Below are 25,624 nucleotides of genomic sequence, written 5' to 3' on the forward strand. Positions count from 1 at the left end.
AATACTGCCTCCTTTGTACAAGAATATAACTACTATAATACTGCCCCTATGTACAAGAATATAACTACTATAATACTGCCTCCTTTGTACAAGAATATAACTACTATAATACTGCTCCTATGTACAAGAATATAACTACTATAATACTGCCCCTATGTTCAAGAATATAACTACTATAATACTGCTCCTATGTACAAGAATATAACTACTATAATACTGCTCCTATGTACAAGAATATAACTGCTATAATACTGCCCCTAGTTATACAGGAATATAACTATTATAATACTTCTTTTGTATGAGAATTATATTTTCTATGTGGCATAGAAGTACGTTTTTTGAGTACAGACAGAAGCCAAAACATCCATCAAAAGAGCTTTGTATAAGCCTCAGGTGTGGAGGGAGACAAATAGGCCGATTTAAGGCGTAAGTCCCAGGCAGCTATAATAAGATAGGAGTCCTGGCCCTGGGATAACAGCATGTGCAGTCATTACCGAATTAATCCACTCTCCTAATCCTACTTACCAGGATCCGGTCCTGATAAAGGTGAATTAATCACATAATTGTTCCTAATTTATGAAGAACAGGCCATTCCTTTTAATATCAGAATATGGTCTGGTTGGGTTAATTATGGCAGTTTCTGTTGGGCACAGGATTGGATTTAGAGTTAAACTGTAGATATATACAACATTCAGAACACAGACAATCGTTTGTAGAGAAGCATCTTCCATATCCAGCTTTAAAAGTTCTCAACATGACGGGCTTCCTCACTAGTGCCCTCCAAGGACAGTCAGTCATTTTTGAAGTCAGCAGATTTAGGCTTTCGCACCTCGGCCACGTTACACTTCTGTTTTGTATAGACTTAATGACACACGCAGAGGGAAGCATGGAGCCTTTATTCGTATGAGGGCATGAAGAAGTCAAATTATGGTACACTTGGATGCCAAATAGCTACTTAAATATGGCACCTGACATAGGTTGGAAACTCACGGAGACTACGTGGTTCTAGTGTAGGGAGTCATACAATTCCATGGCAATCTGCGGAGTAACCTCAGAAGCCTTTTACGTTGACTCCCTCACTAGTGCCCTCCTAGGGCAGTCACTCATTTTCGAGGATGGCCCTATGTAAGACTAAAGCCTTGGCTGTTATTATTCCTGTCGTGTACAGGTTCATATTAGGGCAGTCGTGGAGATACATGGTGCCTTTACTGTTACTCTCTATGTATCTATGGAGGCATATAGACATTAAATTGGGCCGTATAGTACCGGTACTTTGTATAGTTGTAATTTGCAGGGAAAACCTGGCAAAAATATATGTAAATTCCTTGCAGCGCCACCACAGGGGGAAATTAAGCATTACACCTAGTGACAGATGCTCTTTGTAGCCACTCACATCTCTGGCTGATTCATGGAGTTTCCGTGAGAGTGACCCCCTTCTGCTGATTTCCGATTCCCTTGTAGGGTTTCTAATTGTTTTAATTTTGCACGTGGGTCAAAAAAATATTATGAGGAATCCCAGACTTCCGGGAGTAAACAGGGAAACTATTTTTTTTAGTTTAGTAACCCATAAAATAAAAGGATATCCTGTCCCTGAGGAGTTAAATAGTACAAGACAGCCATGGGAATAGAAAAGTAGAGAGGACGCTTTTGTCACAAGTTTTCCCCTACATGATGACTTGACTTCTCCGTTTCTGTCGTCTCGTATGGTTTAGAGAAGTTTAGCAAATTTTTAACATTTTTATTGGTACCAGCAGGATTGTATGAGGCAGCCATTTTTAGGGCTGCGAGAACCTCCTTCAGTGGCATAAATTCATTTCAATATGAAAAAAAAAACATGATATATAAAAGTTGCCAAAAATAAAGAAATAAATGTCATGTAATAAGAGGAAATAGTGGGTCCAGGCCTTGATGATTATAAGTGAGACTGTCGAGCATGTCATCTGAGAATCCATCAGTGAACTCATACTGACAGAACGCTTGTAACTCTTATCTGTCGTTTCCTGAGTCTCCTCTAAGCTGATTTATGGCCACATCAAGATTCAGCATAAAGGGGTTCTCAGAGAAGGAGAAAAAAATGGAGTACATTACATGATTCAAACTAAAACCTGTCCTAGGCACATGTTAGACTGAAGACATACGGCTCCTGAGACCTGTGTCTCAACTGCCATGAGTTGTATCACACGTACCTCAGTCAGCTGGAAGCAGGGCTGTTATATGCGAAGAAATACATCTATTCCTTACTGATCTCAAAGGGTGATGTTATCTCCAGCTTCATCCTCCTGAACGTCTATTTTTTTTCTAGTTGGGAAGCAGTCCGTCTCTGTGCACTGCTATAATGTGGTTAGACTGAAGGAGGATGAAGCTAGAGATTTCCTTGCTGAGCACAACATGGGTTAAAACATATATTTTCATATATCACAGCCGTGCTCAAGGCCTCCGACTGAGGTATGTGCGATACAGCTCATGTCAGTTGAGACACAGGTCTCGGGAGCTGTATATCTTCAGCCTGTACTGACATGAGAGTTGGACAGGCTGCAGTATGAAATATATCAGGAACTCCATATTATCTCATACTTGGAGAACTCCTTTAACCATCATGTAGCCTGAGGTCTTAATTCAGCACAAAGGATTTCAGAAAACAGTGATAAATACTCCATCAGGATGAACTCGCTGGCTGATTCTCAGAAGACTCATTCTGTAGCCAGCAAGAGATGGTGCAACACAGAGACCAGAGACGGCAAACTGAACATTTTTAAAAATGAAATCCAATTGCAAAAAAGATTTTTAAGCTAAAATATACACATTTATGGAAAACAAAAGCCTCTGAAACAGTGGCATAACTTAAAACTCATAGGCCCCAATGCAAAGGTTATCACGGGGTCCCCAATTATTGCAAGTCTTTAATAGTATTGGTCTTTTTAAATAGCCCAAATGGACTTTTGTGGCCCCCTAGGCATCTATTGCAGTTATGTCTCTTCCTCTGAAGGTGTCCATGTCTTAAGTGGCATTCCCATCTCAGACATGTATGGCGCAGGATAAAACGAGGTGAATATTATATGTGAAGCATGTCATAACTATGTGTCACCTGCTGCGTGGATCACCAGGCCCAGTGTGGCTGTTATACTGGTACCGGCCGACATTCCTGTCCGGGGATCTACACAAAGAAAACAAACAAGATTTCAATATGGAGCAGTCAGGGTCCCCAATCCAAGACACAGTTAACCCCAAATATGGCGACATGTGTATCTCCCATTCATGTAAATGGAGAACCCCCCCTCCACCAAGGACTATATAAGGGACCTTCTCATTCCCAACAAAATCCACCATCATCATCTCACCATGATAGGAGCAGTAGCTGCTGATCTGATCCACAATGAACATAAGGACAAACCCAGTGACCAGGAAGACCCCGATGAAGAAGTGCGGGGGCACAGAACTGATCTCGGCTACCTCCTCCTCCACCGCCTCCGTCAGGTTCATATTCTGCGCAACATTTAGACATTTCTCCGGGGAACCTGCGAAATTCAGCAGAATCAGAAAGAGAAATCTCATCAGGCGCCGTTTATCAGATCACTGCTGAAACTTAGAACCTCGATTTATCACTTGTATAGAAGTTATCTAATGCTCGTTCTTATCCGGTGAGAAAGCTTAAAAAAAATAAAAATAGCATATATTTCACATCACAGATTCGGCCCGGGGACTGTTTGTGCTGGCGCGGACTCCGACATCTCGAAAGATTAGTGGTGGTTGGATGCAGCCAAGTGAAGGATAAAACATCCTGCCCAGATACAACAAAAGAGTTCAGAGCATTCGTTTTTCTAACCTTTGGAGGAGCCGTCAAGCAGTTCAATCCCTTCTGGTATAATGATGGCCAGCGCGGTCCCACAGAGTAACCCAGCACCCAGGACGCTCACAAACTGCAGCTTTTTCTGTAAGAGATTGGAGCAAATAAAAGATCAATACAAAAAAAAATTACCGTACATATCTTGGAGATGAAAAGTTTACCGGCTACTGAAAAATTGCACCAGGCAGTATTGGCAGCCGCTCATCTCCGAATTTCTACTGAAGTGGGTGATGACAGCTATGGTAAATTGGCCCCGTACAGTAATTATATGCAATGGTGAGAAAAATTAAAGACGCAATAGTCAGTTCAGAATCCCATTGTTAGATCTTGTACGTCCATGCGGCGAAGAGAACAAAAGGGTCGGGTTTGAGCTTTGTTCTATAGAAATCGCTTTTATATTATAATCACAAGGACGATTTCCTCACTTGTCGCCTTCAAAGTCCGGACCTTCGGAACAGACTTTACAATGAGGCTTTGATGATTTTCATAGATACGACGCCCTATATTATATTATTACGGCGGCTCTGGGTGATTGACCCACGGCACCTATTAGTTAGGATAATGTGCTCAATAATGAGGAATCTAAAAGGTTACTCTAGATTGCACAAATGATAAGCTTTTTATTTGATCGGTGCGGGTCTGACTATTGGGATCATGTATCGCCAGAGCCAAGTTTCCCACTTGTTTGCGCGACCACAGCAAGGTAGAGCGGCTGAATTTTGTGCAAAGTGTTCCTGCACAAATATTTTGCAGCCTTCCATGTTTGCTTGGTTACAGTTTTAACCCCTTAGTGACCGAGCCAAATTTTTGAAATCTGACCAGTGTCACTTTATGTGGTAATAACTCTGCAACGCTTCAACAAATCCCAGTGATTTTGAGATTGTTCTTTCGTGACACATTCTACTTTATGATAATGGTAAATTTAGTTCAACATTTTTTGTGTTTATTTATAAAAAAAAATCAAAAATTTGAGAAAAATGTTAAAAAATTAGCAATTTTCTAAATTTGAATGATTATCCCTTTAATCCAGATAGTCATACACCAGCAAACCATTAATAAATAACATTTCCCACATGTCTGCTTTACATCAGGACCATTTGTAAAATGTTATTTTATTTTGTTAGCATTTTAGGAGGTTTAAAAATGTAGCAGCAATTTTTCATTTTTTCAAAGAAATTTACAAAATTTATTTTTTTAGGGACTTATCCATATTTGAAGTGACTTTAGGGGTCCCATATATTGGGAAACCCCCCAAACGTGATACCATTTTAAAAACAGCACCCCTAAACATATTGAAAACTGCTGTCAGGTAGTTTATTAACCCTTCAGGTGCTTTACAGGAATTAATGCAAAGTGGTATGACAGAAATGAAAATGTGTATTTTTACCACCTAAATGTTGCTAACTTCTGAACAGATTACTACAGCCGTCAGACTCTAAGGCCGCTATTTGGTCATGAATTGCCATGGCAAACATCAGGACAACAAAATCATGATCTGAGGGTACCAATTGGGATAAAGAGGAAGCCCCCACACTCTGTTAACCATTTATAATGATGTAGTCACTATTGACAGCAGCATCTAAGGGGTTAAACAGATTTAGAAGGTGTAAATACTGATCGTGGCTGATACAGCAAGTTGTCAGCTATAGTGTACAGCCGACAGATGATGGATTGTCATCTGTATTGGGAGGATATTCTCTTATATCTAAGGTCAGTTAAAAGACGTATTGGCGGTCATTAAGGGGTTAAAACAGCGGAAGGTGTGTAGAGGGAGCGGGCACAACCTACCAGGACACATCACATTTATGACTAGTTGTAAGGTGCCTGCTCCAAAGTACAATTATTGACACAGGCTTTACAGCAGCTGCCTGACATCACCTGCAGTTCATGAGCAATTCCGTTTCCTGCTACTTATATATAAAATGACACATTCTAATGACTGCATCTCACATACCTGAGGAGGGTCCCCGCTCATTATCTCCCACTAGAAGTCACGGCATAGAACTTATAGCAAATCGGAGGTATCGCTTGCTCAGTCTCAACTGCGATGCCGGAGTTTTCAGTGCCAGCAGATCACAGCTGACCAGATAGGACGACTTCTGGCCATATCTTGTAGATTGTGAGCCCTCGCGGGCAGGGTCCTCTCCTCCTGTACCAGTTGCGACTTGTATTGTTCAAGATTATTGTACCTGTTTTTATTATGTATACCCCTCCTCACATGTAAAGCGCCATGGAATAAATGGTGCTATAACAATAAATAATAATAATAATAAAGCCGATTTTTACAGCAGACTCCAGAGATGATTTCAGGACAAATAGACGGCTCCGGGCATGATTGTAGGTCCGACATCCTGATCACATAGTAAAAAATGCTCGGAGACCAATTATATGTACGTTATGTATCACACTCATCCAGGAAGCTGGTTTCCAGTGGTTAAACCAGTTTATTTATTGTATACAGAAGCCTAAGTAATTAGCTAAGACTTCAGGATCTAAACAAGGAAGGGTGGGAAATCACAGACTGATCAAGTGAGAGGCAATTACAAGGAATCTCACATAACAGATGGCACAAGATCCAATGCAAGTCAATAGTGTAGTTCACATGAACACGTGTGTGTACATACAACACAAACAGCATGCACTAATCCGATATATTTAAACTCTGTTGCATTTCAGGAAACACCACATGTATATTGCCACAATAATCAGGTCTTGACCTTATCTTTTGTATTGAAGCATCTAATCACTGCAAAGGTCATTGCGAAGGCATGGGGAGCTGTGACATCTTCTATTATGATTTGTGGATATTTTGTTATCAGTTGCATGTAGAGGTGTTATCAGTCATTGTACAGGAGGAGGAGGAGGTGAGCTGTGAGATCATCTATTGTGAATGGTGGATCCTGTGTTATCTACTGTATATAGCGGTGTTATCAGTCATTGTACATGAGGAGGAGGTGTAGGTGAGCTGTGATATCACCTATTGTGAACGGTAGATCCTGTAGTAAAAGAATAAAAACTGAAAATGTAGGCCCCTTAAAAAATAGTGAGGAAAGAATGGTTGTAGATGACGAGGAAAAAGCTAACATATTAAACACCTTCTTCTCCACGGTATTCACGGTGGCAAATGAAATGCTAGGTGAAATCCCAAGAAACAATGAAAACCCTATATTAAGGGTCACCAATCTAACCCAAGAAGAGGTGCGAAACCGGCTAAATAAGATTAAAATAGATAAATCTCCGGGTCCGGATGGCATACACCCACGAGTACTAAGAGAACTAAGTAATGTAATAGATAAACCATTATTTCTTATTTTTAGGGACTCTATAGCGACAGGGTCTGTTCCGCAGGACTGGCGCATAGCAAATGTGGTGCCAATATTCAAAAAGGGCTCTAAAAGTGAACCTGGAAATTATAGGCCAGTAAGTCTAACCTCTATTGTTGGTAAAATATTTGAAGGGTTTCTGAGGGATGTTATTCTGGATTATCTCAATGAGAATAACTGTTTAACTCCATATCAGCATGGGTTTATGAGAAATCGCTCCTGTCAAACCAATCTAATCAGTTTTTATGAAGAGGTAAGCTATAGACTGGACCACGGTGAGTCATTGGACGTGGTATATCTCGATTTTTCCAAAGCGTTTGATACCGTGCCGCACAAGAGGTTGGTACACAAAATGAGAATGCTTGGTCTGGGGGAAAATGTGTGTAAATGGGTTAGTAACTGGCTTAGTGATAGAAAGCAGAGGGTGGTTATAAATGGTATAGTCTCTAACTGGGTCGCTGTGACCAGTGGGGTACCGCAGGGGTCAGTATTGGGACCTGTTCTCTTCAACATATTCATTAATGATCTGGTAGAAGGTTTACACAGTAAAATATCGATATTTGCAGATGATACAAAACTATGTAAAGCAGTTAATACAAGAGAAGATAGTATTCTGCTACAGATGGATCTGGATAAGTTGGAAACTTGGGCTGAAAGGTGGCAGATGAGGTTTAACAATGATAAATGTAAGGTTATACACATGGGAAGAGGGAATCAATATCACCATTACACACTGAACGGGAAACCACTGGGTAAATCTGACAGGGAGAAGGACTTGGGGATCCTAGTTAATGATAAACTTACCTGGAGCAGCCAGTGCCAGGCAGCAGCTGCCAAGGCAAACAGGATCATGGGGTGCATTAAAAGAGGTCTGGATACACATGATGAGAGCATTATACTGCCTCTGTACAAATCCCTAGTTAGACCGCACATGGAGTACTGTGTCCAGTTTTGGGCACCGGTGCTCAGGAAGGATATAATGGAACTAGAGAGAGTACAAAGGAGGGCAACAAAATTAATAAAGGGGATGGGAGAACTACAATACCCAGATAGATTAGCGAAATTAGGATTATTTAGTCTAGAAAAAAGACGACTGAGGGGCGATCTAATAACCATGTATAAGTATATAAGGGGACAATACAAATATCTCGCTGAGGATCTGTTTATACCAAGGAAGGTGACGGGCACAAGGGGGCATTCTTTGCGTCTGGAGGAGAGAAGGTTTTTCCACCAACATAGAAGAGGATTCTTTACTGTTAGGGCAGTGAGAATCTGGAATTGCTTGCCTGAGGAGGTGGTGATGGCGAACTCAGTCGAGGGGTTCAAGAGAGGCCTGGATGTCTTCCTGGAGCAGAACAATATTGTATCATACAATTATTAGGTTCTGTAGAAGGACGTAGATCTGGGGATTTATTATGATGGAATATAGGCTGAACTGGATGGACAAATGTCTTTTTTCGGCCTTAGTAACTATGTTACTATGTTACCATTACACACTGAATGGGAAACCACTGGGTAAATCTGACAGGGAGAAGGACTTGGGGATCCTAGTTAATGATAAACTTACCTGGAGCAGCCAGTGCCAGGCAGCAGCTGCCAAGGCAAACAGGATCATGGGGTGCATTAAAAGAGGTCTGGATACACATGATGAGAGCATTATACTGCCTCTGTACAAATCCCTAGTTAGACCGCACATGGAGTACTGTGTCCAGTTTTGGGCACCGGTGCTCAGGAAGGATATAATGGAACTAGAGAGAGTACAAAGGAGGGCAACAAAATTAATAAAGGGGATGGGAGAACTACAATACCCAGATAGATTAGCGAAATTAGGATTATTTAGTCTAGAAAAAAGACGACTGAGGGGCGATCTAATAACCATGTATAAGTATATAAGGGGACAATACAAATATCTCGCTGAGGATCTGTTTATACCAAGGAAGGTGACGGGCACAAGGGGGCATTCTTTGCGTCTGGAGGAGAGAAGGTTTTTCCACCAACATAGAAGAGGATTCTTTACTGTTAGGGCAGTGAGAATCTGGAATTGCTTGCCTGAGGAGGTGGTGATGGCGAACTCAGTCGGGGGGTTCAAGAGAGGCCTGGATGTCTTCCTGGAGCAGAACAATATTGTATCACACAATTAGGTTCTGTAGAAGGACGTAGATCTGGGGATTTATTATGATGGAATATAGGCTGAACTGGATGGACAAATGTCTTTTTTCGGCCTTACTAACTATGTTACTATGTTACTATGTTACTGCATATAGAGGTGTTATCAGTTATTGCACTTGAGGAGGTGGAGGTGAGCTGTGATATCACCTATTGTGAATGGTGGATCCTGTGTTATCTACTGTATATAGAGGTGTTATCAGTCATTGTACAGGAGGAGGAGGTGAGCTGTGACATCACCTATTGTGAATGGTGGATCCTGTGTTATCTACTGTATATAGAGGTGTTATCTGTTATGAACTGGTGGTTTAGGAGCAACATGGGACGAGCTCTGAAGGAGGTGGTACCTGTACTGACCGCAGTCCCTAAGCTCAACACAACACTAGAAGTAGCCGTGGGATGCTCCTGTCACTCCCTAGGCACCTTGTCACAGCCTGAGAATTAACTACCCCTAAAGATAGAAACAGGAAAACTATCTTGCCTCAGAGAAAATCCCCAAAGGATAGATAGCCCCCCACAAGTAATGACTGAGTGGAGAGGGAAAAGACATACACAGAATGAAACCAGGATGTAGCACAGGAGGCCCGTCTAGCTAGATAGATAAGACAGGATAGAATACTGTGCGATCAGTATTAAAAACTACAAAAATCCACACAGAGTTTACAAAAATCTCCACACCTGACTAAAGGTGTGGAGGGTAAATCTGCTTCCCAGAGCTTCCAGCTTAACAGAAATAATCCATACTAACAAGCTTGACAAAACATAGAATGCACAGAACGAATAAGTCCACAACAAGTGGACAGAAAAGAGCAAGCAAGGACTTAACTTTGCTGAACTGGTCAGGATATCAGGGAAATCCAAGAGAGATGTGAATCCAACCAGGAACCATTGACAAGTGGCACTGGATGAAGGGAAGAGCCAGGCATAAATAGCCGAGCAGAAAGACAATCAGTGGAAGCAGCTGCAGACTGCTAAATCCAAGGAGCAGCCATACCACTTAAAACCACCGGAGGGAGCCCAAGAGCAGAACTCACAAAAGTGCCACTTACAATCACCGGAGGGAGCCCAAGAGCGGAATTCACAACAGTTATCAGTCATTGGACAGGAGAAGGTGGTGAGCTGTGACTTCACCTAGTATGAATGGTGGATTCTGTGTTATCAGTTGTCATTGTAATCCTGCCTGTTGGTGGAGCGCCCCCATGGGGCCGTGGGATACTCGGTACCGAGTCCACCGGTTCACAGGGGGATGTCACGGTGGCTGACCCAGTCCGTAGCCCTGGAACGTCCGTGTAAAAGGGAAAGGTCTTTAAAGGGATAAAGTTTGTGTTCGTGATGCCACCTGTGGTATTCGGTCAGGGTGACCGACGCTGCTTTAAGGGGTCCGCTGGGTTGATGTTATGGCAGCTAGATGGTATACCTTCCCACAAGTGAAGTATGTCCCCAGGGCTTCCCGGTGTGTAGATGGTGGATGGTGAGAGGCACAGAGAAGAATGAGGACACAAGGTTGCAGTCTCTTTACCTTTACTGAAGACTTCAGCATCCACAGTCCAGGGCACCAGATCACAGGGCAGGCAGAGTCCGGCCGGTTTGGAGGCAAGTCCAGAGTCCCCTGTCCAGGTGGAAATCAGTAGCCTTCCCTTGCGCGCAGTGTTGTAGTTCCTTACTGCCTAAGGCTTCACATAAGGTCCTCACAGATGTAATGTTTCACTCTCTGTCCCCCATATAGGATAGGACAAACCCGTATGACTGGTGGCTTGAGGCTGTTTATAGGGACTCTAGCACGCCCCGGCCTCCATGGGTTGCCACCGTACCTCCTGGGTGCAGGGCGGACAGGTAACTTGCAATTCGCTGTCCTGCCGGTCTCTGGAGCAAAACATAAAGGTACTTACTCCCTCTGTGTTACGGCTACCGGGCTTCTGCGCCTCAGAAGGAGGCAGCCTGTGTAGGGCTGGTCCCCTTCTGATATCCTCTCCTTTGCTACGACTTCCTTCACGCTCGCTGCAATACAGTTCTGCCTTCTGTGTGTCTCTTTCTGGGAGCTGCAGCTCTGAGGGCATGCACAGCTCTGTGTCCTTTCTCCTTCGTTCGCTGACAGGATCCCACCCCTGCCAGGGACCAACTAACTGAGCTGAGCTCAGCCAGCAACTAACTAACTCTCCCTACAGGCGACCAGTTTTACCTATGTGGGGAGTGACCTAATAAATAGGAGCAGAAGCTCCCCCTGGTGGCCTGGAGTGTGAATGTGTTGCATGTTTGTGATACCTGGATGCAGTTATCCTTCTTTGCCTCCAAACGAAGTATCACTCTCCCTGAGAGGAAAGCAATACCACTGCGACGACCAGGACCCTGGGGCGCCGCATACTGATGAGACAGCTGAAAACGTTCTGAAATAACATGACGTATGAGTCTACAAAACAAACAAAAAAACACCCCCACACATTATAAAAACTACTCATATGAAGTGTAGTAAAAGGGTGTTTTGTTTTTTTACTGTGTGTGGCAGAAACCTTGCCCAAAAATTCACAAAAACACAATGAAAATGCGCGCGTTAATGTGATTTACATGCAAAAGACTTGACGTGAAGCTTTTGCTACGATGCGCAAAAAATAAAAATACAACGTGCGCTATAGACATGCTTCACGTGTTCAAATGTATTTTATTTTTTTTAAATGTGGATCTTAGCTTAGAATTCCGGCCAAAAACTGTGCAAATGTACCCTTAAAATATGCAATTCCCTTTTTATATAAGACAAATGAAAAAAAAACAGCAAATGTACAATTATTTTTACAGACCTGTGTGTCGCTATGGTTACGGGCTACAACTTTGAGTAGTCTGATCCAGCAGCCATGTGTTATCTGCCCCCATCCACGTGTCATGGCCTGGCAATCACCCAGGATGGTATACATGAGGAGCCTGACATCCGCGCTCCACTGATTACTGTACACAAACCCGTTAATCCGCCCTGTCACACTCCACTATTACACAAGCAAATATCTCCCGGTCGTCTCTCCCGCAACGTTACCGGGTTCATTCTTATAGTAAGGGTACAGATGTCGATGTGAAATTAAGGGTGCACTTTCACTCTCGCCCCCTGCTCGTAGGCAGGTGAAGTGATTCTGCGACATGGGGCTGCATAGGAGCTGTGTACACAAAACGAGAGACTTTCGATTAAAAAAAAATACATATTTTCAAGGTCACGGTTTTGTTTGTTTTTTTGTCAGTTTAGCTGTATTGCAGCAGTATTAAAAGAAAACCGGTTGCAAAATTATACACACCCTTTAAATTCACAACAGGCGGGAAAACACCTGTTCCAATGTGACATAAACCTTGGAACAAACAGTTGGTCCCACAGGGTGAAATATTCCCCTAAGGTCCTGGCTAATAAGCAACCGGTGTCTGTGGAGGGTGGACATCGCCTGTTCTATCTGGATTATGGGATTATATACCACCAGCGCTCTTTATAATAATCCCCTTGTCATTTTACAGATGCTTCCAGCTCCCTGACCACCTTACGGTGTACAGGGCACTGCGCGCTACGGATGGATTTATTATACACTTTGTTCAGATCTGATTATTATAATTACTACCACCCGGCCTTATAACATATGATCATTTATAGAAACTTTATAGATCGTTATCAAATGTAATAGCAAGACTGTCATTATTGCCTGTAGCAACCAATCAGAGAACAGCTTTCATTTTACCAAGGCAATTTAAGATTTGAAAGCTGCGCTCTAATTGGTTGCTATGGGTGACAAAGACCGTTCACTGTTAAACAGGCTCTAGGCCCTTATAGGCCTCAGTCATCAAAGCCATCTAAAATAACAAGAAAAACTGTCATCCATAGCAACCAATCAGATCTCATCTTTCATTTCTTAAAAAGTGCTGGTAAAATTTAAGCAAAGCTGTGATTGGTTGCTATTATTAACAGACTGTTTTGATAAATTTTCCCCAAATTGTGGTTTTTTCGAGTGTACAGGGCCTGAGAGGCCAAAGCATGGTTATGGCTGAGACTCTTGGCCGCCACAATCATCTGGCCGAGAGGCACATTAATTTAGATACTACGCAATTCAATGCAGCAACCCCCAAAATAAAAGACTCAAACTTAAAGGGATATTCCAGTTTTTGGAAAATATCACATTTTTTTTCATTTCGCAGTGATACCAAATATTTATTTTTTACATTTAATTTACATTCCAGGCAGTGGTGTAGAGTCCGATGGGTCCTTGTGCAAAATTTGGACCTGGACCCCCCTACTGTTGCATGTTGATCAGATGTATGGGTCCTTGTGGTATTCTAAATCCAAGTGTCACCCCTCTCCTATGTAGTAATGTCCCCCATCTTGGGCTCCTTCCTGATCTATATGTCCATTCTAATACATATGTCCCCCATCCTGGTATATATATATCCCATGCTAGTATATATGTCCTCCCCTCCTCTTGGTATATGTCCCTTATCCTGGGTCCCATTGTCAGCTGTTGGCTTCTGCTTGGCAGTCAGCGTGTATTGCAGCGCACACACCTGGCAGACGCGCATCCAGTTGAAGTTTGCACTGGCTTTGGCAGGGCCCTCACCCGCAGGGGCCCGGTCGTGACCTCTATGAGCGCAGTCGTTACACCCCTGATAGTGATGAGCGAGCGTGCTGGGATCAGGTGTTATCTGAGCATGCTCGTGTGTTATCCGAGTGTCTTCGGCGTGCTCGAATAATATGTTCGAGTCTCCATGACTGCATGATTTCCGACTGTTAATCAGCCACAACACAGGCAGGGATTGTCTGGTTGTTAGGCAATCTATTCTGGTGGGAATCCCGACAGAGACATTCACGTGACTGAAGCTGATGGAGCCATCGCGGAGAGTCTTTTACACAGGTCGCAGAAACCGTATGGGTATGAGCGGTCCCTAATGTATTTGGTCCCCATACAGTTCACACATGGTCGCTGTCATTGGGAACAAGACATCTTACGAACGCCCTATTGTTGGCCTATGTGGCTTAAGCCTTAGTCACACGTCAGCTTTTGTCGCACACGCGCTACCCTTTTTTTTTCCCACGGACTCCTCATACTCTATAGGGCTTTTGTGAGGGACCTGAGCATTAAAGTCCACGGTGAGAATCATGAGCAAGTGGCAATGGAAAATCCAACATATTTAGAAACTTTTGCAACTCGCAATGTGTCACTACAGCGAATCAATAACTGCGGCGTCGCATGCAATACCGCAATCTCAATACCGCGAGACACATGATGCCGTGCAACCTTAGGCCACGGTCAGTATTTTACAGCAGTATTTGTGGCCAAAACCAGGAGTGGAACAATCAGAGGAAGTGTCTTAGGCTATGTGCACACGTTGTGGATTTGCCTGTGGAATTTTCCATGCTGATTCTGCACCTCTTGGCAGAACACGCAGGTCAAAATCTGCGCTTTTTTTATGGGATTTTGTGCATTTTTCCTGCGGATTTGCTGTGAATTTCATGCGTTTTTACCCCTGCGTTTTCCTATTATGGAATGGGTGCAGAAACGTACCGAGAAGTGACATGGTCCTTTTTTTAATCCGCTGCGAATTCCGTGAGGAATTTTCTGCACAGCATTTTTTTTCCCCCATTGATTTACATTGCACTGTAAATGATATGCGGTTCTGCAGCGTTTCTGCACAGAAAAAACGCTGCAGATCCGCAGGAAATCCGCAACGTGTGCACATATCCTAATAGAGACCCGTCACCACTTCTGTATTATCACCCACTCCTGGTATTGGCTACAAATACTGATAGAAAATACTGACCGTGTGAACGTGGTCTGATTACTATGATTTTGTTTTCATCACATCCCGTCCATGCTGTCCTGTGACCGGACATGCTGCAGTTCACAAAAACGCAGCAGCTTTCCAAATCAGTCAGTAAAATAAAACCAATGTGTGTGCGTGAGATTTCGGAAATCTCAGAGACTTTGCTGATACTGTGAAACTCAGGTTAAAATTTGCATTAAAAAAAGCAAAAAAAACAAACAAACAAAAAAACCCTCAATGTCTGAATATAGCCACTAAGCGATTGTTTTCAGCTTTTTTTTTTTCTGCAGCAAAACCTGATTTCTTGGCAGGAAAGAAGCATGTTTTCCTTGTTTTTTTTCTTGGGTTTTTGTTGTTGTTGGGTTTTGGCATACTAGATTTGTCTCTTGTGCATACTGATAAAGTTTTGTGTTGAAAAAAAAAAAAACGTCCTATTCCACAGATTCAGGATTTGGCAGACAAAACGCAGCAACACCTGATACCTGCGTTTTTGTTTTAGCGGTTGTTCGCCACCCATTCATTTCAATGGGTGAAAGACGCTGAAAGACGTGACATGCTCTATGTCCAAGAAAAAACGCTGCAAAGTACAAAATACCGAAGACAAAAAAAAAAAAGAGCTGTGTGCATGAGAATATATATATAATCTACTATATAATTGCCTAAGGGTCACTTCCGTCTGTCCTTCTGTCACGGATATTCATTGGTCGCGGCCTCTGTCTGTCAAGGAAATCCAAGTCGCTGATTGGTCGCGGGAAAACAGCCACGACCAATCAGCGACGGGCACAGTCCAGAAGAAAATGGCCGCTTCTTACTCCCTGCAATCACTGCCCGGCGCCCGCATACTCCCCTCCAGTCACCGCTCACACAGGGTTAATGCCGGCGGTAACGGACCGCGTTATGCCGCGGGTAACGCACTCAGTTACCGCTGCTATTAACCATGTGTGTCCCCAACTTTTTACTATTGATGCTGCCTACTATGCGGCATCAATAGTAAAAGGATGTAATGTTAAAAATAATAACAAAAAACAAAAAACCCGCTATAATCACCCTCCGTTGTCCGCCGAGCTGGTCGCCATCTTCCATTCCCGGCGATGCATTGCGAAATTACCCGCGAGACCGCTAAGTCCTCTGGGTAATTTCGCAATGCATCCTGGGAACGGAAGATGGCGGCAGCCGCGCGCTACAAGGGGCCCTCGGATCGGAAGGGGAGTATGTTTATTTTTTAACCTGTGACATACGTGGGCTGGGCAATAAACTACGTGGACCTGTATATTCTAGAATACCTGATGCGTTAGAATCGGGCCACCATCTAGTGTATATAATTATATATACACATACTTTGGTGGTACTGTGAAGTGCAGCTTAAAATTTCCATAATAAATGCTGCAAAAAAAAAAAAAAACCTAGTGTGAACTTAGTCCTGGTAAACCCCAATTTGAGGAGAACAGTTCCCACAATACTTAGAATTTTTTTTTCTTTTACAGATGTTGAAACTGCATGAAATAAATGGAGTTTTTTTTAGCACTTTTTACCCCCCAAATGCATCATTCATTATTAGTGATGAGCGAATATACTCGTTACTCGAGCACACTGAATGATTTACAGCTATTAGCCAGCATAAGTACATGTGGGGGTTCCCTAGCAACCAGGCAACCCCCACATGTACTTATGCTGGATAACAGATGTAAATTATTCAGCTGCGGCGATGAAAACTAAATCTCCAAGCACTAAAAAATATTCGAAGGACCCCCGAGCGTGCTCGAGAAATCTCGAGTAACGATTATATTCGCTCATCACTAATCATTAGACATTGCCAGAAAGAAGTAGGTGGCCCCCGAAGGTGACTGATTCGCTAATAATGCTAATGATGGCGGGCACACAGACTGGCACATCTCAAGGTCTAGTAGCATTGATACTATTTACACACAGATACATTGTATGTAGCATTGATACTATTTACACACAGATACATTGTATCCGCAGCAGGGCAACATTCCACAACCTCTGCACTAGTTATTAACCCCTCACTGCCAGCACCCTGCACAAACCACAGCAGCACTCACCTCGGAGAGTTTCACCGCTAAAGGGATCAGACCCAAGAGAAAGCAGCCCAGGAACATGCCCAGGGATATGAGGAAGACAACAAGCAGCCCATCCATGCTGGCATGAGGGCAGGGAGCTACACAAGGGAGGCAGCACACAGCTTCACTTCATCTCCAAGGCGAGGAGCTGCACACAGGGCACAGGCTGCTCCCTCATGCTTCACACGTCGCCTCCTTCCACCCTGCAGCCAACAGCAAACTGAATGAAAACTGAAGCCTCAACTTGTTCAATAGGGTGAGATCATTGCAAAATGCTCAGCTTGCAGCGCCATCTGCCGGACGCTAAATGTGAACTGCAACTAAAAAAAACACTTCAAACTTTCGCCCTCTGCTGGCTGTCAGTAAGAACTGCAATTATGAACACTGCAAACCTCCGCCCTCTGCTGGCTTGTCTACGGGAACTACAGTTTTGAAAACACTGCAAACCTGCGCCCTCTGCTGGATGTAGAGACAAACTGTAACTAGATTGCATTGAAACTGCTTCATTGTTTCCAGTAGTAAAATCAAAGGTCACCTAGGAGCGTGTAGACATGTAGACCTCATTCACATGCAAGTAATGTCTCTTTTTTTATGTGAACTATCATTCAGCAGAAAAACCCCGATACTTGAAAATCCCTATAACACATACTCTGTCCATGTTCCATCAATAATAATAATAATTTTATTTCTATGGTGCCAAAATATCCCGCAGCACTTTACAAATCAGAGGGGATCTGTACAAACGATATAAAATACTAGATAGCAATATATAATTCAATTCAAACAAGAGGGGTGAGAACCCTGCTCGGAAGATTACTAAGTATAAGGAAATCGGGTGGACATAAATGGAATCAATGGTGCTATAGAAATAAATGATAATAATAATTATATATATATATATAATACGCTTTTTAGTGGCTGCTGCACCCCTCCTGGCCCGCTGCTGGCACTCACGGCAGTACTGATCACGGCAGCTTTTCAAATGCCCTAGAAAACAGTGCCCAAATTTTGCCCCCTAGAAAGTAATAATGCCCTGTGTGTCACTTTGATAGTCACAGTAACCTGAGTTCCCCTATAACAATAGGTTCCCACTTTACATGTTATAATGTCCCGAGTCTCCCCCCTGTACAGCTCCCCTATACACAGTATAATGCCTCCTCACTGTATAGTACCCCCCACAGTATTCTGACCCCTTAGTAGCCCCCAAACTGTTTGATGGCTGCAACACTGCACCAGATAGTCCTCAATAAAGTATAATGCACTCCCCATAGGCCTTCATATAGTATAATGCACCCCCACAGGCAGACTCTATAGCATAAGGCAGCCCTCATAGGCAAACACTATATCACAAGGCAGCACCCATAGGCAGACTCTAGTATAAGGAAGCCCCCCCATAGTCAGACTCTGTAGTATAAGGCAGACCCCCCATAGGCAGACTCTGTAATAAGGCAGCCCCCCCATAGGCAGAATCTGTAATAAGGCAGCCCCCTCATAGGCAGACTCTGTAGTATAAGGCAGACCCCCATAGGCATACTCTGTAATAAGGCAGCCCCCTATAGGCAGACTCTGTAGTATAAGGCAACCCCCCATAAGCAGACTCTGTAATAAGGTAGCCCCCCTTAGGCATACTCTGTAGTATAAGGCATATCCCCCTATAGGCAGACTCTGTAATAAAGCAGCCCACCATAGGCAGACTATGTAGTATAAGGCAGCCCCCATAGGCAGACTTTGTAGTATAAGGCAGACCCCCATAGGCAGACTCTGTAATAAGGCAGCCCTTCATAGGCAGACTCTGTTGTATAAGGCAGACCATCATAGGCAGACTCTGTAATAAGTCAGCCCCTATAGGCAGAGTTTGTAATAAGGCAGCCCATCATAGGCATACTCTGTAGTATAAGGCAACCCCCATAAAAATAAATAAATACTCACCTCTCTTCTTCCTGGCTCCTCCGCTGCTCCGAGATCCCGCATATCTCTGGACAGTGGGCGCTGGGTAGTGACGTCATCACGCCCACTGTCAGTGTCTGAGTCAGACGCTGACAGATGGATGCTTGGTGAGGGAGCGTAGCGCTCCTTCCGTCATCAATGCGGTCAGCTGTATCGGCATCCAGCCGATACAGCTGAATCTGCGATGACAGGCGGGGGGCCCACTGCTGGAACCGGCCCCCCACCGCCTGTTCAGGGGCCCCATAGCGGCCGGGCGGCAGAGCAGGGAGATTGATTCTCCCTGCTCTGAGCAGAATGTAACTGTGTCCGTGCGCTGTGCACGCTGATAGTTACAGTAGCGTAGCTCTGGGTGGGTCCCCTCAGAGCGTGGGGCCCGGGGCGATGGCCCCCACTGCCCCCCCCGGTAGCTACGCTACTGGATCCTTGTCTACAGTTTGCTGCTTGTCAGACATGGGTGTCCTTGACGTGAGTGGAAACCGAGGCAGTGGATAGCGTGATCCTGAGTAAAGAGAGGGAAATAGAAAAGTGACTGAAAAACTGAGCGATGCACTGGAGATGGGTCTATCAAGATGTCGCTCAGTAAAAAGTTTATTTCTAACTGGTTGTCTCCCTCATTGAAGTCTTCAACATCTGGTCCTGGCCAACCAAAGTCATCGGTAGCGCCCCCATAGACGAATCCTACACACCCAGCCGGACCCCCACCTTCATGTAACATGCCGAGGTGTAAGAGACGAGTACCTCGTCCACGGTTACAATCCCAATATCTGAGCAATTTAATGAGCTGAGTCCTCTGTAAGAATTTGTGACTTTTCAGAGTCGGATAAATTTATTTTTCGGTCCTTTTTGCTTGAGGGAAACAAGCTGCTAATAATAATAATAATATAATAATAATTTTTATTTATATAGCGCCAACATATTCCGCAGCGCTTTACAAATTATAGAGGGGACTTGTACAGACAATAGACATTACAGCATAACAGAAATACAGTTCAAAACAGATACCAGGAGGAGTGAGGGCCCTGCTCGCAAGCTTACAAACTATGGGGAAAAGGGGAGACACGAGAGGTGGATGGTAACAATTGCTTTAGTTATTCGGACCAGCCATAGTGTAAGGCTCAGGTGTTCATGTAAAGCTGCATGAACCAGTTAACTGCCTAAGTATGTAGCAGTACAGACACAGAGGGCTAATACTGCATAAAGTGTATGAGAACATGATGCGAGGAACCTTTTTTTTTTTTTTTAATTATAAATAGGCCACACAGGGATCGTTAGGTTAATGCATTGAGGCGGTAGGCCAGTCTGAACAAATGAGTTTTTAGGGCACGCTTAAAACTGTGGGGATTGGGGATTAATCGTATTAACCTAGGTAGTGCATTCCAAAGAATCGGCGCAGCACGTGTAAAGTCTTGGAGACGGGAGTGGGAGGTTCTGATTATTGAGGATGCTAACCTGAGGTCATTAGCGGAGCGGAGGGCACGGGTAGGGTGGTAGACTGATACCAGGGAGGAGATGTAGGGTGGTGCTGAGCCATGGAGTGCTTTGTGGATGAGGGTAGTAGTTTTGTACTGGATTCTGGAGTGGATGGGTAGCCAGTGTAATGACTGGCACAAGGTAGAGGCATCAGTGTAACGGTTGGTGAGGAATATGATCCTGGCAGCAGCATTCAGGACAGATTGGAGCGGGGAGAGTTTGGTAAGAGGGAGGCCGATTAGTAAAGAGTTACAATAGTCCAGACGGGAATGAATAAGTGAAACAGTCAGAGTTTTTGCAGAGTCGAAAGTAAGAAAAGGGCGAATTCTAGAAATGTTTTTGAGATGCAGGTAAGAAGAGCGAGCCAGTGATCGGATGTGGGGGGTGAATGAAAGGTCAGAATCAAGGATGACCCCAAGGCATCGGGCATGTTGCTTTGGAGTAATGGTGGAACCGCACACGGAGATGGCAATGTCAGGCAAAGGTAGGTTAGTAGAGGGAGAGAACACGAGGAGTTCAGTTTTTGACAGGTTTAGTTTCAGATAGAGGGAGGACATGATGTTAGAGACAGCGGTAAGACAATCACTGGTGTTTTCTAGAAAGGTCGGTGTGATATCAGGAGAAGAGGTGTATAATTGGGTGTCGTCAGCATAGAGATGGTACTGGAAACCAAATCTACTGATTGTTTGTCCAATAGGGGCAGTATACAAAGAGAAGAGGAGGGGGCCTAGGACTGATCCTTGAGGAACCCCAACAGTAAGGGGAAGGTGAGAGGAGGAGGAACCAGCGAAACATACAGTGAAGGATCGGTCAGAGAGATAGGAGGAGAACCAGGAGAGAACGGTGTCCTTGAATAATTCTGTCCACACTGTTTATCGCAGCGGAGTTTCTTACAACCTTTACCAATTCTTTGCTGCCAGATAGATCCGCTCACTATTAGTAAAGTTGCTTCATTTTTACTGGGCCGAGGCTCCAGGGCTCATAAATGCCTTTTTAGAACTGATCCTGTTGAAACCTTCAGTTTTTACAAGGTAGAAAGTGCGACAGTCCCAGCCCTGACTTTTATCTCTCCATCAGTAAATGCTTTCACCTCCTGCCTTCATACCAGACAAGAAACAGCAAAAAAAAACAACTTATTACAAGAAGAGATCAAAGCTGCCAAAGAAACAGCCGGACATGATCAGTCTTCGCAGGCACGGGTACTCAAAGCTGCCAAAGAAGCAGCCGGACATGATCAGTCTTCGCAGGCACGGGTACAATTATCTGTCCCCCGCTCCTGACATGACTTATTTTAGCAGATACCGGTCTTCCTCTAGAAATACCAATTCTGGACCATCCCTTCTTATACCTCTGTCTTGTGCCCATTTATTACTCCTGAATAAATTGACCAATGGGTGTTACTAGATTGGGCAGCTTTTACTTTTTTGGGTCGACTCGGGTTTCGTGAAACCCGACTTTCTCAAAAGTCGGGTCGGGTGAAATCGGCCGATTATTGCGAAAAGTCGGGGGCTGACCGAGACACGAAACCCAATGCAAGTCAATGGGGAATCAAAGTCGGCAGTGAGTGGAGGACAGGACAACACCTACAGTGCCCATTTTAATGCCAAAAACATCAATTCGTATTACTGAAGCTTGTCAATCTTAATTTACTTTATAATAATAGTTAGGCATTGAAAACAGGGGCTCATTTGGCTAAAGTTGTGGGGGGTAGGACTGGCTCAAGATTTTCGTGGGCCCAGGAAACGCGGAATACGTCACGGCGGTGGAGCAGGGAGAGGTAAGTATTTCAACTGTGCAAGTGCTGTAATCCTGAGCAAGCGGGGGGGGGAGGGGGGGGCACTAGTTGGCACTGGCACAGGGCCCCTCATAGTACGGCGGTGTGTTTGACGGCGGGCGGCGCCTCCCACTGCCAGAGACACTTTTGCATACTATGAGGGGCCATGTGCCAGTGCCAATGAGTATGCCCCCTCCCCCCCCCCACCTGATGAAGGAACCTGCACTTTCATCTGCACCTTCCTCTTTGTCCCCGTGTAAGGTGGTATAGTATGCGGGAAGGGGAACCTGACGTTCAGCAGGGTCAGATTCTGGCTGTGTAGAGTGCAAGGGGAATGTAGTGGTCTGGGTCATTGTACCAGCAGACTCATCTAGCAGTGGCTGGGCAATAGGCAGGATGAGGAGGAAACACAGATATAGGCCCAAAATGAAAAAGTAGGTTAAAAGCAGTTCAAAATTGGTAACAGGAGTACACAGGCGGCATAGCTTTGTTCAGCGGAGGACAACTGTAATGAGAGGCTGACACAGTTACTAGGCCCAAATAAGTAAGTAGGCTAAATGCAGTTCAAAATTGGTAACAGGAGTACACAGGCGGCATAGCTTTGTTCAGTGGAGGAGGACAACTGTAATGAGAGGCTCAGACAGACTTAGTAGGCCTAAAATAAAAAGTAAGCTAAATGCAGTTCAAAATTGGTAACAGGAGTACACAGGCAGCATTGCTTTGTCCAGTGGAGGACAACTGTAATGAGTGGCTGACACAGTTAGTAGGCCAAAATAATAAAGTGGGCTAAATGTCTGCCAAAAAATTGTTCATAAATAAACTGGTGGCATAGCTAGGTACTGGGGTGGGCTCCTCTGTTGAGTAGCAGACAGTGGTAGTTGGCGCAAAGTATTAACTGGTCTAAATGGAGGCCAGGGCCCCTGTATATTTTTACTATCATCTATCATTTCAACAAATTTGTATTGGCAGTGCCATTGAAGGATTTAACAGCACAGACTACACAGTAGTGGAGCAGGGAGAGGTAAGTATTGCAAGTGGTAGAGCACAGTTCGAGCTGGGGGGAACACTCTCTATGGGCGGCGGTACTGGCACAGGGCCCCTCATATTACGACGGTGTGTCTGATGTTGGGTGCGCACCACCACCGCCAGAGACACTTCATTGTACTATGAGGGACCCTGTGCCAGTGCCGTCGCCCAAGAGTGTGCGCACCCACCTGTCCAGGCAAACGGCACTTGCAAGGGTGCTTGCGCCAAGTGGTGACCACGGCCCTGTGGGGGGAGTCAGCCCATTTAGGGGGGCATAAAAATGGCCTATGGTGGACATTCAGCAGCTACAAATGGAGGAATTGGAGCAGTCAGTAAGAGGAGGCCAAAAGCAAGACATTTTTATAGGAAAGCTACGTGTCAGCAGGGGAAGGTGGGACAAAATAATTTAAAATCCATGATTGGTTCATTTTAATGAAGGTTAGATCATCAACATTTTGGGTGGCCAGACGAGTCCTTTTTTCGGTCAGTATTGAACCTGCAGCACTGAATACTCTTTCTGATAGCACACTAGCTGCCGGGCAAGCAAGCTCCTGCAATGCATATTCTGCCAATTCAGGCCAGGTGTCTATTTTAGATGCTCCGTAATCAAATGGGAATGGCCTGTGAGGGAGAACATCGATAAGGGAGGCAAAATAGTTCGTAACCATACTGGACAAATGTTGTCTCCTGTCACTTTGAATTGATGCTGCAGTACCTGTCGTGTCAGCGTCATTGCGAAATGACTCCACAACTTGGTCAGAAAACCCCTCTGTCCAACGCCACTTCGGATTTGTGCACCTCTAACTCCTCTGCCATGTTGCCCCCTACGGCTCGTATGAGAACCATCACCGCCGCTGTGTGCTGGGAATGCCTGAACCAAACGGTCTACAAGAGTTGCTTGTTTGGTAGCCAATATTTGCTCAAGGTTCTCATGTGGCATGATATTTTGTCATTTTCCTTTGTATCGTGGATCCAGGAGGCAGGCCAACCAGTAATCGTCATCGGTCATCATTTTGATAATGTGGGGATCCCTTTTTAGGATACACAAGGCATACTCTGCCATGTGGGCCAATGTTCCAGGTGTCAATTCACTGCTTGTGCTGGGTTGAGGAGCACTTTCTTGCAAATCTACATCACTTGTGGCCCGCAAAAACCCTGTACCTGACCTTGCAAAGCCACCAGTTTCTATTGCCCCCTGTGAAGCATCCTCCTCCCATAAATATTCATCCCCATCCTCCTCCTCCTCCTCCTCTTCATCCGCCACCTCGTCCAGGAGAGTTCCCTGACCAGACAATGGCTGACTGTAATCAAGGCTTTCCTCTTCCTCTGCTGCAGACGCCTGCTCCTTAATGTGCGTCAAACTTTGCATCAGCAGACGCATTAGGGGGATGCTCATGCTTATTATGGCGTTGTCTGCACTAACCAGCCGTGTGCATTCCTCAAAACACTGAAGGACTTGACAGAGGTCTTGTAGCTTCAACCACTGCACAACAGACAACTCCATGTCTGCCATCCAACTGCCTGCCCGTGTATGTGTATCCTCCAACAAATACATAACAGCACGCCTCTGTTCGCACGGCCTCTGAAGCATGTGCAGTTTGGAGTTCCACCTTGTGGCAACATCGATTATTAGGCGGTGCTGGGGAAGATTCAGCAATCGCTGATGGTTAAGCATACGGCTGGAGTGTACGGGCGACCGGCGGATGTGCGAGCAAAGTCTTCGCACCTTCAGAAGCAGGTCGGGTAACCCCGGATAACTTTTCAGGAAGCACTGCACCACCAGGTTTAAGGTGTGAGCCAGGCAAGGAATGAGTTTCAGTTTTGAAAGGGCTATGGCAGCCATAAAATTCCTTCCGTTTTCACTGACTACCTTGCCTGCCTCAAGATGTACACTGCCCAGCCATGACTGCATTTCTTTCTGCAAGAACTCGGCCAGAACTTCCGCGGTGTGTCTGTTGTCGCCCAAACACTTCATTTTGTAGCACAGCGTGCTGAGGCTTCCCACAAGCTGTTCCATAATGGGACACCTCGTGTGCAACAGTGGCAGCTGCGGATGGAGTGGTCATGCGACTGCGCTCTGTGGACGAGCTTTTGCTTCTGGAGGAGGAGGGGTGGCGAAAGCCTACAGCCAACTGTTTCCTAAACCGTGGGCTAGGCAGAACTGTCCCGCTATGGCTGTCCCCTGTGGACCCTGCATCCACCACATTCACCCAGT

General features: G+C 44.7%; 1 protein-coding gene across 2 annotated transcripts in view; it reads right to left on the bottom strand.

Moving 5' to 3' along the window:
• Window positions 1-17,419, bottom strand: part of LOC138681157 (zinc transporter ZIP9-like) — a 33,800-nt gene extending 16,381 nt beyond the window's left edge. The window contains exons 1-4 of one of the 2 annotated variants that reach the window (XM_069768436.1): window positions 17,175-17,419; window positions 3,824-3,929; window positions 3,339-3,515; window positions 3,086-3,154 (exon numbers count right to left, since the gene is read on the bottom strand). In XM_069768436.1, the coding sequence (XP_069624537.1) occupies window positions 3,086-3,154; window positions 3,339-3,515; window positions 3,824-3,929; window positions 17,175-17,270 (448 nt within the window). In that variant the 5' untranslated portion in view covers window positions 17,271-17,419. Of the gene's footprint in view, window positions 1-3,085; window positions 3,155-3,338; window positions 3,516-3,823; window positions 3,930-5,798; window positions 6,038-17,174 lie in introns of those variants that run through there. The other variant, XM_069768437.1, reaches the window with a different exon arrangement.
• Window positions 17,420-25,624: the final 8,205 nt, after the last annotated feature.

The sequence above is a fragment of the Ranitomeya imitator genome, chromosome 5 (genome assembly GCF_032444005.1).
Source record: "Ranitomeya imitator isolate aRanImi1 chromosome 5, aRanImi1.pri, whole genome shotgun sequence".
Lineage (NCBI taxonomy): Eukaryota > Metazoa > Chordata > Amphibia > Anura > Dendrobatidae > Ranitomeya > Ranitomeya imitator.